Here is a 13,251-nt window from a genome sequence, read left to right as displayed (position 1 = left end):
TTACTTTGACATTTTGGTCTCAGAAGGTGTTTCCCCAGTATCCAGTGTCTTCAACAACCGGAAAAGACCAGCAGCTTCTCGTATCCTGCTGAATTCAATACAGAATGCCTGCACCTCGATAAACAAGTCCTGCACATTGATTATTTTGTTACGGATCAAGGACTGGAGAAAAACACAAACTAGACGCACCAAACGATTCTATAAGAAAAACAAATATTTTTTAGTGTGCTTATTTTGCTGGCATGCATTTATAAAATTTACAGAAATGTCTATTAAATACTCACCTGCATATATTTATCCTTAATTTGCTCACAAGTAGAGATGCAATTTGATATGTAAAGGTGGATAAATTCAGGAGGTAGATCAACAGCTGTAGTTAGTCTGTTTCATTAAAAAGTTAGAAAATTAAAGCTGTTTTCTAACATTTAAAAAATGAATCAACTTTCTTTGGTCATGTGATAAATGCCCTAGTTACCTAGTTTTAAGTATACGCTGGCAAGTCAACCTAAGAGCCACAGCCATTCATTCATAAATAACATTTCTGTTTTTTAAGTCTATACTTAGTATTACACATCACAGTCATTCAACAATTACTTGTTTAGGCACTGTGTCCCTGAGTGCTTTTGATGTCTTAACGTCCAAGCTCTAATGATACTGGCAATTATATATTAATTTAAGTAACATTTATTAACTGAGTGCAATGAAGGCACTATTGTGTGTCTGTGAGGAAGGTGTAAGTTTAGTAACTAAGAAGTACGATATATAATTGAACACAAAAATGAGTTTGCAAAAAGTAATGTAGGTGAGAAGTCTTAAAAGGGCAAGGGACAAACTGAAACCTAAGAAGTGTTCCTTATTAAGAAATGCTAAGTAAAAGTTTGGAATCGGACTAGCTGGGCATATCCAGGAAAACAGGGAAAGACTCAGCTAGAATATAACAAAAGGTATGACGGCATACCAGAGTGTCAGATTTTAGAGTCTTGGAAGACCAAAGCCAGTGTGGCAGTTAATGTGTGTCAACTTGGCTGGGTATGGATTTGAGTGACTGGGCAGCTGAATGTACTCATTCCACGTGATGAGACTGGTAATCGGCTCCACAGTGGATTCTACTCTAAGCAGATGAGTAACTGCCTTAGGGATATGGTCAAAGACACTTTGAGAAAAGTCTTGAGCTTTTTGGCACATCTGGATCCTGCATTTGGCCAAGTCTTCCATCTCAGTGGCCTACCACGTTGTCTGCTGATCTTCAGACAGTTTCTAGACTTGAACTAGTGGCCTGCCAAGGTTGCTTGATAATTTTGAGACTGTGCCATTTTACTTGTCAGCCTTGGGTTTGTCAGCCTCAGCAGCCAGCAGCTGCCTGAGTGAAAAGAAGCCTCCAGTTCCAGTGGACCAGGAGCAAGAGGCAGAGTTGAAGGCCAAGGTCAAGGAGCTTTCACCCAGCCCTTAGAGCTGGCACTTTGAACACAGACTTCTAGCCTCCTAAACTGTAAGAGAATAAATCCCTGTTTGTTAAAGCCATGCATTTTGTAATATGTCTGTTACAGCAGCGTTACGTAACCAAAATAGCCAGTATTTCCCAAAGGATTCCGTGAAAAGTTTTAAGCAAAAAAAGAAAAAGCAAAAATGAGGTGGGGTGGGTACTTTGTGTTCCCCTAAGTCTGAGAAACACTGGGTTACATTAAACAAGATTCCTTTACTGCAAAGCCTTTGCTATGCTAACATTTGTATGAATTTCCAAAAAAAAAAACACCAAACTCTCTGCTATAGACTCATTCTGACTCATAGTGCCCCCCATTGGGTTTCCAAGGTGGTAAATCCTTCCAGAAGTAGACTGTCCCATCTTCCTTCTGCAGAGTGGCTGGTGGGTCTGAGCTGCCAACCTTCTGGTGAGCAGTCAAATGCCTTAGCCACTGCACCACCAGAGGTCCTGAATTTCCAAAAAAAGATTCATATATTCTACACTTTCTAAATTTACTTGACCATGGTAGTTTCTCTATGAAACAGGAAGTAGTACTCCAAGGTACACTGCCACTGGAAGTCACTTGTGTGTGTTAACAACAAAAGATTAACACTTTTGGTTAATGCCCTATGATAGGTATTGGGGCAATAAAAAGTAACAGGACCTTGTCCTTGAAATTTAAAGATAACTAGGGAGGAACTTAGGCGCTCTGGTAGCGTAGTGCCTAAGGCACTTGACTGCTAACCAGAAGGCTGGCAGTTCAAACCCACCAGCCACTCCTCAGAAGGAAGATGGGGCAATCTACTTCCGTAGTGATACTGCCTTAGAAACCCAAGGAGGGGACACTATGAGTCGGGTCCGACTCAACGGCACATAACAAAAACAACAGGGAGGAACTCTGGTGGCATAGTGTCTAAGGCATGTGACTGCTAACTAGAAGGCTGGAAGTTCAAACCCACCACCCACTCCACACAAGAAAAATGAGTTAATCTACTTCTGGGAAGATTTACCACCTTGGAAACCCAATGGTGGTCACTTTAAATAGGAATCGACTTGATGGCAGCTGAGTTTGTTTTTTGTTTGTTTAGGGAGACAATAATACTGATAAAATGATAGTTACTCTGGGACTAAGTTTCAAATGTCTGATAAGGACAATAAATGCTACAAGAACTTTATGAAACAGAAAGTGTGAGCATTCACAGTTTAATCAGTCCAAAGGACTTGAACAGAATGTGGCCCTGAAGGAATGAGTCTTAAATTGAAGGGGAAAGGCTTGAACAAGGAGAAGGCAGAAATAAAACAGCATGTTTTTAATAAGTAGCTAACTAATTTTACCAGTAAAAGATAATAAAAAATATGTTGAAAATTTCGTGTTTCCTGCCTCTTCCACCCCAAAAGAATGCAACCTCTATCTCTAAACATACTTTCCAGCACTAAGATTCCAGGCAGGTATTTTTGAAAATGCTTACTTATTTCACTAGCTGATTGAGTTCAATGGGTATCTTCTTTAGTACCAATTAAAGCAAAAGAATGAACATGGGCCCATACCTCACACCATATATTAATAACTAATTCCAAGTGGATCAAAAACCTAAATATAAGAACTGAAACCATAAAACTCTTAAAACTTCAGGTAATGCTTCAGGACCTAGTTTTTAACGATGGATTCACAGTTACGACACTGAAAGAATGAGCAACAAAAGTAAAACAGATAAATGGAGCCTCATCAAAACTGATAACCTTTGTTTATCCAAGGAATTTTACAAAAAAAAAGTGAAGAGACAACCTATACACCGGGAGAAAAATTTTGGAAACCATATAGTGGATAAAAACCAAACCCTGCCAGTGAGTCCATTCCAGCTCATAGTGAGCCTATAGGACAGAAAAGAATGGCCCCACAGGATTTCCAAGGCTATAAATCTTTGCAAAAGCAGACTGTCACATCTTTCTCCCACAGAGGAGATGATGGGTTTAAACTGCTGACCTTTTGGTTGCCAGCCAAGTGCTTAACCACTGTGGCACGAGTGATCCTTATATAATGGATAAGAGTTCAGAATATATAAAGTCTCTTGAAACTTAAAAAGATAAAATCAGTGCCTTAGTTATCTAATGTGCTATAACAGAAACACTATAAGTGGATAGCTTTAACAAACAAATATATTCTCTCACGGAAGACTAGAAGTCCAAATTCAGGGCAGGAGCTCTAGGGAAAGGATTTCTCTCTCTCTTTGCTCTGGAGGAAAGTTCTTGTCTCCTTTTAACATCTGTAGGCTCACCCACCACTCCCTGAAGATCTCCATGTGTCTCGATTCTTCCCTTGCATACAGGAGTTTCTGAATGCAGAGGACCCAGGTCCAAATGACACTTTCCACTCCTGGCTCTTCTTTCTTGGTGGTAACCAGGACCTTCCCTCTCTGCTCACTTCTCTCACCTTTTATCTCCTAAGATAAAAGGTAATGCAAGCCACACCTGAAGGAAACTCCTCTTACATCAGATCAAGTCTGTAACCTGAGTAAGTGTCCTGTATCCCACCCTAATCCCCTTACAACTTACTGGCTGATCCCATCAGATCACATCATGGGGGATAATTATCATTACATAACTACCAAACCACTGAGAATCATGGTCCAGCCAAAATGACATATTTTAGGGGGACATAATTCAATCCAGGGAGCTCTGGTAGCATAGTGGCTAAGACACTTGCCTGCTAACCAGACGGCTGGCGGTTCAAACCCACCAGCCACTCCTCGGAAGGAAGGTTGGGCAATCCTACTTCCGTAGTGATACTGCCTCAGAAACCCAAGGAGGGGTCGCTATGAGTCGGGGCCGACTCGACAGCACATAACAACAACAACAATTCAATCCATGACATTCTATGCTTCAGCCCCCAAAATGTCATGTTTTTGCCACATACAAAATGCTTTCACCTCATCATTTCATCCCAAAAGTCTTAAATCAACTCCAAGTCCAAATTCCATCCTGGGGCAAAACCCTCTTCATCTATGAATCTTGAATGCAAATTATCTACTTCCAAAGAACAATAGTGGAACAGGCACAAGGCAGACATTGCCATTACAAATAGGAGAAACTAGAGGGAAAGAAGAGATAACAGCACCATGCAAGTCAAAAATTCAGCAGAATAATTTACATTAGCTCTCAAGGCTTGAAAATAATCCTCTCTTCAAAGCCCATCTAAGCAGTGGCCCTGCCCTGCCATTCAGACTCTGGGTGCTGGCCATGTTCTCTGTATTCTCAATGGAGGTTCCTTGGTTGTGTTCTTCAGCTCCATCTTCCAGACCACTGGGACAGCAAGTCTGCTCCCTTCAGCTTTGGATGGCCCCATTCTCTTAATACAATTGAGTGGTGACCCCCACCTCCTTGGCCCCAGCAGGTGCCTTCTGCCCCTTGGGCATGACAACCCCACTCTCAACTTTGGGCAGCAGCTCTAGCCCAAACTCCTGGTACCTGTGAATGGCACCCCCACACTCAGAACCAAGTTGTTGAAGATCTAACTGTGAAATCTAGGAGGCCATGGTTCTACCTGGGAGACTCCAGGGGTCTGGCCCTACCCTTTGACACAGAGGCAGCTGTGCTTCCCATGTGCCTTGTCTCTTCATCTTCCGCTTCCTTGTTCTTTGGCCTCTTGGTCCTTTTATGCTGGCCCAGTCTCTGCCCTACTCAGGCAAGTGTTACAAAGTTCTTTAGCTCTATCAATAAGTGCCTGGAAATACTCTGCCAGGAAGCCTCAATCCAAGATGTTCCACTCTCACTCTGTGGGTTGGCAATCCTAGTTCTGTTGACAAGTGCCTGGAGGCACCCCACTCCACCAGGAAGACACCTGCCCAAAAGCACTCAGCTCTAGCTGTATGAGTCGGCTCCTGCACCATCCTGCATTAGTCTACCAATTCTCTGCCACTGCTTCTTGCCATCTGTGCCATCTCCAATGTTATAGCTCTCTTCACTTCCTTCTGAGTGCTCACCAAAATTGCCTTTGATGTCCGTAATTCCACCAAAACTCTCTTCAAAAGTAATCTAGGGTTCTATCATTAGGCACCTTAACACTTTTCCAGCCTCTACTCATTACCCAATTCCAAAATCACTTCCACATTTTTGGTATCTGTTAGAGCAGCACTCCCCTCCTGGTACCAAATTCTTAGTTATCTAGTGCTGCTATGAGAAAAATAAGTGCATGGCTTTAAAAGACAGAAATTTATTCTCTCAGTTTAGAAGGCTAGAAGTCTGAATTCAGAGTGCCAGTTCTAGGGGAAAGCTTTCTCTGTCAGCTTGGAGAGAAGGCCCTTGTTTCCTTTCAGTATCTGTGGGCCCAGCATCCCTTGGAGATCTCCATGTGTCTTGGCATCAGTCCTCTCCTGGGTCTGGACTCTTCTCAGCAAGGGAACCTCAGGTCCAAAGGACATGCTCCACTCCTAGCACTTCTTACTTGGTGGTAATGAGGTCCTTCCCTCTCTGCTTGCTTCTCTCACTTTTTATCTCTTGAGATATAATGATTTAGCCCATACCCCAAGAAGACTCCCCATATATTGGATCAAGGATGTGACCTGAGTAAGGGCACTGGATCCCACACTAATCCCCTTACAACTGATTGGTTGATCACGTCATGGGGGATGATTACATCATTACATAACTGCAAATTACAACACTGCACAACTGCCAAACCACATCTAATCATAGCCAAAGGTGACACACATTTTGAGGGGACACAATTCAATCCAGAACAACAAGCAAAGGACTTAACGACAGCTCCTCAAACAGGACATTCAAATGCTCAATAAGCACATGCAAAGATCTCAACATTATTAATCCCTATTGTTACTGTGTGCCACTGAGTCAATTCCAACTCATAGTAAACATATATGATAGAGCAGAACTGCCCCCTAGGGTTTCCAAGGCTATAATCTTTATGGGAGCAGATAGCCAGGTCTCTTCTGTAGAGCTACTAGTGGGTTTCAACAATCTTTCAGTTAGCAGCTGAGTATTTAACTACTGCACCACCAGGGCTCTTAACCATACTGGGCTAGCACTTCACACCCATCAGGATGGCTACGATCCAGAAAATAACAGGTGGTACTGAGGTTGTGGAGAAATAAGAATGCTTGTCCATTGCTGGTGGGATTATAAAATGGTACAGCTGCTATGAAAGTTTGGCAGTTCCTCAGAAGTTGAACACAGAATTACCATATGACCTAGCAATTCCATTCCTAGGTTGATATCCAAAAGACTTGAAGACAGGAACTCAATATAGACACTTGTACACCAATAGTCATTGAAGCAGTTTTCACAATAGCCAAAAGGCAAACAGTCTAAATGTCTATCAACAATCAATGGATAAACAAAATGTGAAACATGAATACAATGGAATATTACTTAGCCATAAAAAATTGAAGGTCTGATAAATGCTATAATATGGATGAACCTTGAAAACATGCTGAACTTACCAAGTCAGATCAAAGACTATTAGTGGTGATCAGGAATGAGAGAAAGGGAAGGGGAAAGGACTCAATGCTTAGGGAACACTGGGCTTCTGTTAAAACCAAAAACCAAACTCACTGCCATCAAGTCAATTCCAACTCATGGTGACCCCATTTGGGTTTCCAAGGCAGTAAATCTTCATGGAAGAAGATTGCCCAGTCATCCTTCCACAGAGTGGCTGGTAGGTTTGAACTGTCAGCCTTCTATAGTTAGCAGTCAGATGCCTTAGGCACTGCACCACCAACAGCTTCTGTTAAGGGTGATGGAAAACTTAGGAATGGATAAGAGTGACAGTTCAATATGATGAACATGATTTGTATGAAGATTGCTGAAATGGCAAAATTTTTGTTCCACAAATATTTACTACAATTTTAAAAAAGTGCTTTAGTTGAAGTTTAGCTGACTGACACTCAGAATGGATCTGTCTATAGAGCAGAGGAACCATATCATTTATCATTCAAAACCAGAACACCAAAAGTAAGAAAGCCCAGGATAACAAACTTAAATCAGTACTGTTTCAGGCAAACCTTGGGCCTATGGCCACACTATATGTAAACAATAAAACAGGCTCCCAAGCTAATCTTCACATGCCTATTAAATCCATAATTCACCTAAACTGTATTTGTAAGGAAAATAATACAAATGTGAGTTGCAAATATACCATGAAAACACTGTACAGAGCATAAGAAGGGAATGGAGTGCGTTTCTCCAGCAGCCAATGACAGCAGACTGAGAGTCAAGGCTGGGAGAAGGCAGCAAGGAATTTCTATGATACTCCTAGAATTCTCTCAAATCTAAAGATTCATACTTTTCCATGCTATAATCATTTGATACTAAGAATGTAATAACTGTGTCGTATAGGAATAAAGAAGATAACGACATATAGGAAATAAATTTTAGCTATTAAATTTCATTTAAGTTTCTGTTAATGCTAAATGTTTCAAAGACTACCTTCTCCAAGTGCTTTCTAATGAATGCTAAACTCACATGCATTGAACACTAAAAGGCTCTGATTATTTCTTTAATGGGCTATCTCAGGCTACCAAAGAGTATCAGGAAAAAACAACTTGCTAGTTTTTCCTCCTGACCATTTACTCAGACTCTATATATCCACATACATTGATCAACTCTAGGAAACTGACACAAGGAAACTTACCGATTTACAACTTCCATTGAATGTAATGACATGTCCATGTTGACCAGGACTGAAAAATACTCAGTTATCTGGCTTGACTGCATTAATTTCAGCAACATTTCTATAGCAACTAGAGGGTTGTTTTCCACCAGATCAGGAAGTTTGGCTGGAGTAAGGCCAATATGATAAACAAGCTTGGGATCTTTTTCCAACTCACCAAGGAGCTAAATAACAATGTAAAAGAGAGAAAGGTTCCTGAATCAAATTAAAATTCTGTCATCTCTTTATGCAAAAAACAAGTATTTTAAACACAAAGTTATAAAATGATCTGTATTAAACCAACTTCATAAACTCCCTCAAACCCATAATCACCATGTCTTAATACCTTTATATCTGAATTGTAAAAATACTAAAATGGAAACACCTCAAGGCAATTTATGAACATGCTAGTGATTTCTCTTCCTGGACATTAAACCAGACTCAATATTGTAATAATATTGTAACAATATTGTCCATAAGTCTTTCGTAGATGCCCACCCACCCACTCACGGTCATCTGTTATAACCAAACAATCTTAATCACCAACTAGTTCCCCTGAGCAGCACACCCCACAGAGAACTGAGGAGCATGTAAAACAACAGCCCAGCTCTGGCAGAGAACAGAGTAGATGCAAAAGGCAGGAAAGCCACCTCTACTCAGCTCATCAGTCTGCAGTGTTCTACGGCTCAGGTCAGGAACACTCTAATTCAAACAAGTATTCTCCAGAACATTTTTCCTGCCAAATAAATACTTTTTATTTTAAATGTTCTTATTCCTATCTCTTTGCACTTATCACAGTGGGCTGTGTTTCAGGATGGTCTAGTAAAGCAGAGTGAATGGAACTGCAAAGTTAATTAGTTGTTTTTGAAAATAACACGTATACCTATATTCACTGCCATCAAGCTGATTTGACTCACAGCAACCCCTCCTTGGGTTTCCGAGCTGGTATCTCTACAGAAGTAGACTGCCCAATCTTTCTTGCTAGGAGTGGCAGGTGGGTTAATGGTCAACTAACTGGGTTGGAGCTGTGTCTTCCTTCCACAAGAATGCCCCAGCCTTTCCCCAAGAGTGAGCCATCCCATCTCACATTTAAGCCATAAGGACTATGTTTAATCTCAAACCTACCACCAAGCAGCTAAGTCACTTGGAAGCTAGTTTACTTCTCTGTAATTCATTTTCCTTTCCTACCAAATGTCAGTCTACTTACTCTCAGAGAGTTGCTGTCCAGCTTAAATGTAACAATGTCTGCAAAGTACCTAGCATAGAGAGCAGGATCAATCAGGCTCACCAAAAAAGTGACATCAGCCTATTCCACCTCTCCCAAAGTCAACTTGATCACAAAGAAAATTTGAAGGCATTTCAGTCATCAGATTCCTTGCTTCACCAGAGGAAAATTACCAAAAGGGCTTCAATGGGGGAACAAAGCTTGAGAGATCCAAAAGGCCTTTGAAACTTCCTACCTGCCAGCTTCATACTGACAGTATTATTTTATCATTTATTATTATCATTTATCATTTCATGAAAAGTAAGAATAAGCCCTTCATGTGCTAAAGAAGAGAAAATGTTTGCAATAAATACATACCTGTGTTTGTTGAGGAGAAGACAAAGGGCTTTTGAAAGCTTTGGCCATTATTCGTTTGATCTCTACACCAGTGCTATTCTTAACACACATTGATTTATCCCATTGAATTGCATGGTCAGGCTCTGTTGGATTTAGCCAAGCCAACTCATCCTCACAAATGTGGAGTGGAGGTGGTGGACGAATAAACTCTGGTCGAAAATGGCCTGTAACAATAGTAGAATTTGACAGCTTTTATCAGTAAGCTAACATCTGTACATGTATACATCTCACACATATTTCACTGAGTGAAATATACTAATGCTTCTTTTAATAAGGATAATATGATAAAGCTTTCAACCTTCAAAGTAGAAATGACATAGAAAGCCAGGATTTCACTCAGAATACAAACAAGAAAATTAAACACTGATAAAACATCATTACACCAGAGACAAAATCTATTAATTTTTGGAGAGAGGAAAGAAAAGTATCACCATGATCTGACAATTTTTAATTCAAGGATGACCACCACTTAACAGCAGAAGGGCACAACTACTAAACTGGTCAAAGTCTTTTCATGGGAAAAATGAAATAGAGCTATAATTGTCTTCATTAATCCTATTCTTAGTTACACCATTCTGCTTAAAGACTGCTATGACTTGTTAGTATCAAATCTCTGTATCTTTTAACTTTCAAGTAGCAAATGAAATGGCAGAAGAGAAAAGTATAAGTAATTTTTGACATTCTCAGATATATCTGGAGACTTTCATGAACCCCCGGATTCACAAATACCACATTCATTTTCACACAACAAAGTACAACAAGAAAATTAAGTGACTCAAGACTTCTTAACAATTTTATAAAACAAGACTGGTCCCCAAGTGATAAACCTACTAGAATAAATGCTGGCTGGGACCAATTTTACATGTCATTTTGGTTTCCACATGGGGCAAAAAATTTATTCCAATCATGATCTGAGCCCCTGCCAAACTTGAGGTTATACTTTTTAATTTATTGAAAACTTCTATTTTCTGGCCAAGAATCACATTCTTACACATTCTTACTGTCTCTTCACTTCCATCACCAGTTTGTGTCCAAGTCTCTTTTCACACCATTTACAAAAGAAACAAAGTGTTTTAACATATCATGAGAAGTACTGTTTAGGTAATAGAGTTCTTCTGAGACAGGCACGGCTGGACTCATTATCTGAGTGATTTGCTTTTCACATACTTTCCTCATGGCCCATGCATTTCAGAGTCAAATATTTAAAATATAAATATTAAATGGAAATCATTACATTTCACAGACCTTCAGCGACACCTGTGATGATATGTAACTGGAAATATTAAATCCATTTATGCCAAAGATCTACTTTAAACCAAATAGTATAAAAAGTTATAGTATGAATTTCAAACTCATGGTGACACTATAATCTAGAAAATAAATTCCTATACCTAAGCAGAAAGTATACCTTCATCATTAAAACCACACAAAAACCTATAACACCAAGTGATGCAGCTGTACTACTATAAACTCAGTATTTTCTTTGAATTAAAGTAAATCAAGAGTAATAAGATCAGTAAAACTTTAAAATAGAAAAGGTAATGACAGTGATATGATTACTAAAGAGATATAAAACAAGAATGTCATAAACTATAAAAATGGCCATTTTAGTAAAATCAGAGAATTTATATCTTCAGGTATACTGACAAGAAGAATGGTATTTAATCAAAAACTTGATGTGTACATTTTTTTTAAGATGATAACTAGCTTATACTGAGCACCTCTACTATGTTCTAGACACAATACTAGAAAAGTTTTCATAAAATTCAAGGTAAGTAGCAAAGAAAATGGGAACTCTGGTAGCATAGTGCCTAAGAACTTGACTCCTAATCAGAAGGCTGGCAGTTCAAACCCACCAGCCACTCCTCGGAAGGAAGGTTGGGCAATCTATTTCTGTAGTGATACTGCCTCGGAACCCAGGGAGGGGTGACTATGAGTCGGGTCCGACTTGACGGCACATAACAACAACAACAGCAAAGAAAATAACATATCATCTCAGAAAACAAAGTAATAAGGAATGCTGATAAAATAAAAACAAAGGTAAAAAATTGCATATACCTACTTTCAATAGGTGGTTTTGGTCCACTGACTAAAGCTTCTGTGATCTGAGAAGCAACTGAGCTGTCAAATCCAGAATTGGAAGAATCCGGGTCTGGGTCACTGAGAATACTAGGGAAGCTAGCCTTACTCTGGGTTGGCAATTCTGACTGGCGCTCTGAAAAAGGTTAAAATATGAGACATTTTAAAATTGAGGACAATATGAGAAGAATGAAAAGACAGCCATTAAATGGGGGAACATTTGTAACACAAAACCAAAGACTCAGATTCAGTATAGATCGAGATATAAACTCCTACAAATCAACTTTTTAATAAAAGGACAAAGAACCCAATAGGAAAAAAAATGGGCAAATGACTTCAATGGACACTTTACAGAAAGTGTGAACATCTTAAAAGATGTTTAATCCATTAGAAATCAGCTAAAACACAAGATACTATTATATACCCTCCAGATTGGCAAAAATGAACAAACCTGATAATCAAATGCAGAGAAGAATGTAAAATAACAGGAACTCACATACTACTACTAGGTGTAAAAAATGGCACAGCAACTTTGGAAAACAATTTGACATTACCAAAACCAAACCAAACTCATTGTCATTAAGTCAATCCTGACTTACTGTGAACCTACAAGACAGAGTAGAACTGCCCCATAGGGTTTCCAAGGCTGTAAATCTTTACAGAAGAAGACTGCCTCATCTTTCTCCTACAGAGCAGTTGGTGGGTTCAGTGTGAACCACTGACATTTGTGGTTAACAGCCAAATGCTTTAATCACTGAACCATCAGAGCTCCTAATTTGGTATTACCCAATAAAATTTTACATGTGCATATCCTTTCATCTAGAAGCAGCACTTCTTTAAGACTATAAGAATGTTCATAGCAACATTATGTCCATCAACCGTAGAATGGATGAAGAACTTGGTCTTCCACTGCAGGAATATATCACAACAGCAATGAAAAGCAACCAACTACAGCACACGCATTAACATGGATTCATCTCACAAATAAAACCCAACAAAAAGAAAGTACAAATTCAGTTGCTTATGTACAAGCAAAATCCTCATGGGATTTGGTTGCCTGATTTGGAGGTTGAGGGTCATGGTTTCATGGGACATTCTGATTAAATGTGAACCTTTAGTGCTTCTCCTAGTTCACTGCTTAGTGTCTGGGGTCTTAAAAGCTTGCAAGCGGCCATCTAGATGCAATGATGGCTCTCTCCTCATGCAGAGCAAATAAGAATGAAGAAAACCAAAAACACATGGAAACAGTCCAAGCAACTGGTACACCATGCAATCCTCAGCCTATATGACTATGAGACCAGAAGAAGTAGATGGTGCCCAGCTATCACTGTCAACCACTCAAAGGGGTATCTATGTAGGAGCTCCTGGACAGAACGGGAGAACAATGTGGAACAAAACTCAAAATCATTTAAAAAAAAAAAAAAA

General features: G+C 39.6%; 1 protein-coding gene across 1 annotated transcript in view; it reads right to left on the bottom strand.

Moving 5' to 3' along the window:
- The window catches only part of CNOT11 (CCR4-NOT transcription complex subunit 11), a 26,229-nt gene continuing 12,978 nt past the window's right edge, over positions 1-13,251 (bottom strand). Inside the window, exons 3-7 of the mRNA XM_007959481.2 lie at positions 11,810-11,962; positions 9,709-9,911; positions 8,109-8,311; positions 285-381; positions 1-198 (exon numbers count right to left, since the gene is read on the bottom strand). Of these exons, the coding sequence (XP_007957672.1) occupies positions 1-198; positions 285-381; positions 8,109-8,311; positions 9,709-9,911; positions 11,810-11,962 (854 nt within the window). The remainder of the gene's footprint in view (positions 199-284; positions 382-8,108; positions 8,312-9,708; positions 9,912-11,809; positions 11,963-13,251) is intronic.

Source organism: Orycteropus afer, unplaced genomic scaffold, assembly GCF_000298275.1.
Source record: "Orycteropus afer afer isolate SDZICR_OR568_19922 unplaced genomic scaffold, OryAfe1.0 scaffold00017, whole genome shotgun sequence".
In the NCBI taxonomy this organism is placed as follows: domain Eukaryota; kingdom Metazoa; phylum Chordata; class Mammalia; order Tubulidentata; family Orycteropodidae; genus Orycteropus; species Orycteropus afer.
This window is presented reverse-complemented; position numbering and strand designations above follow the sequence as displayed.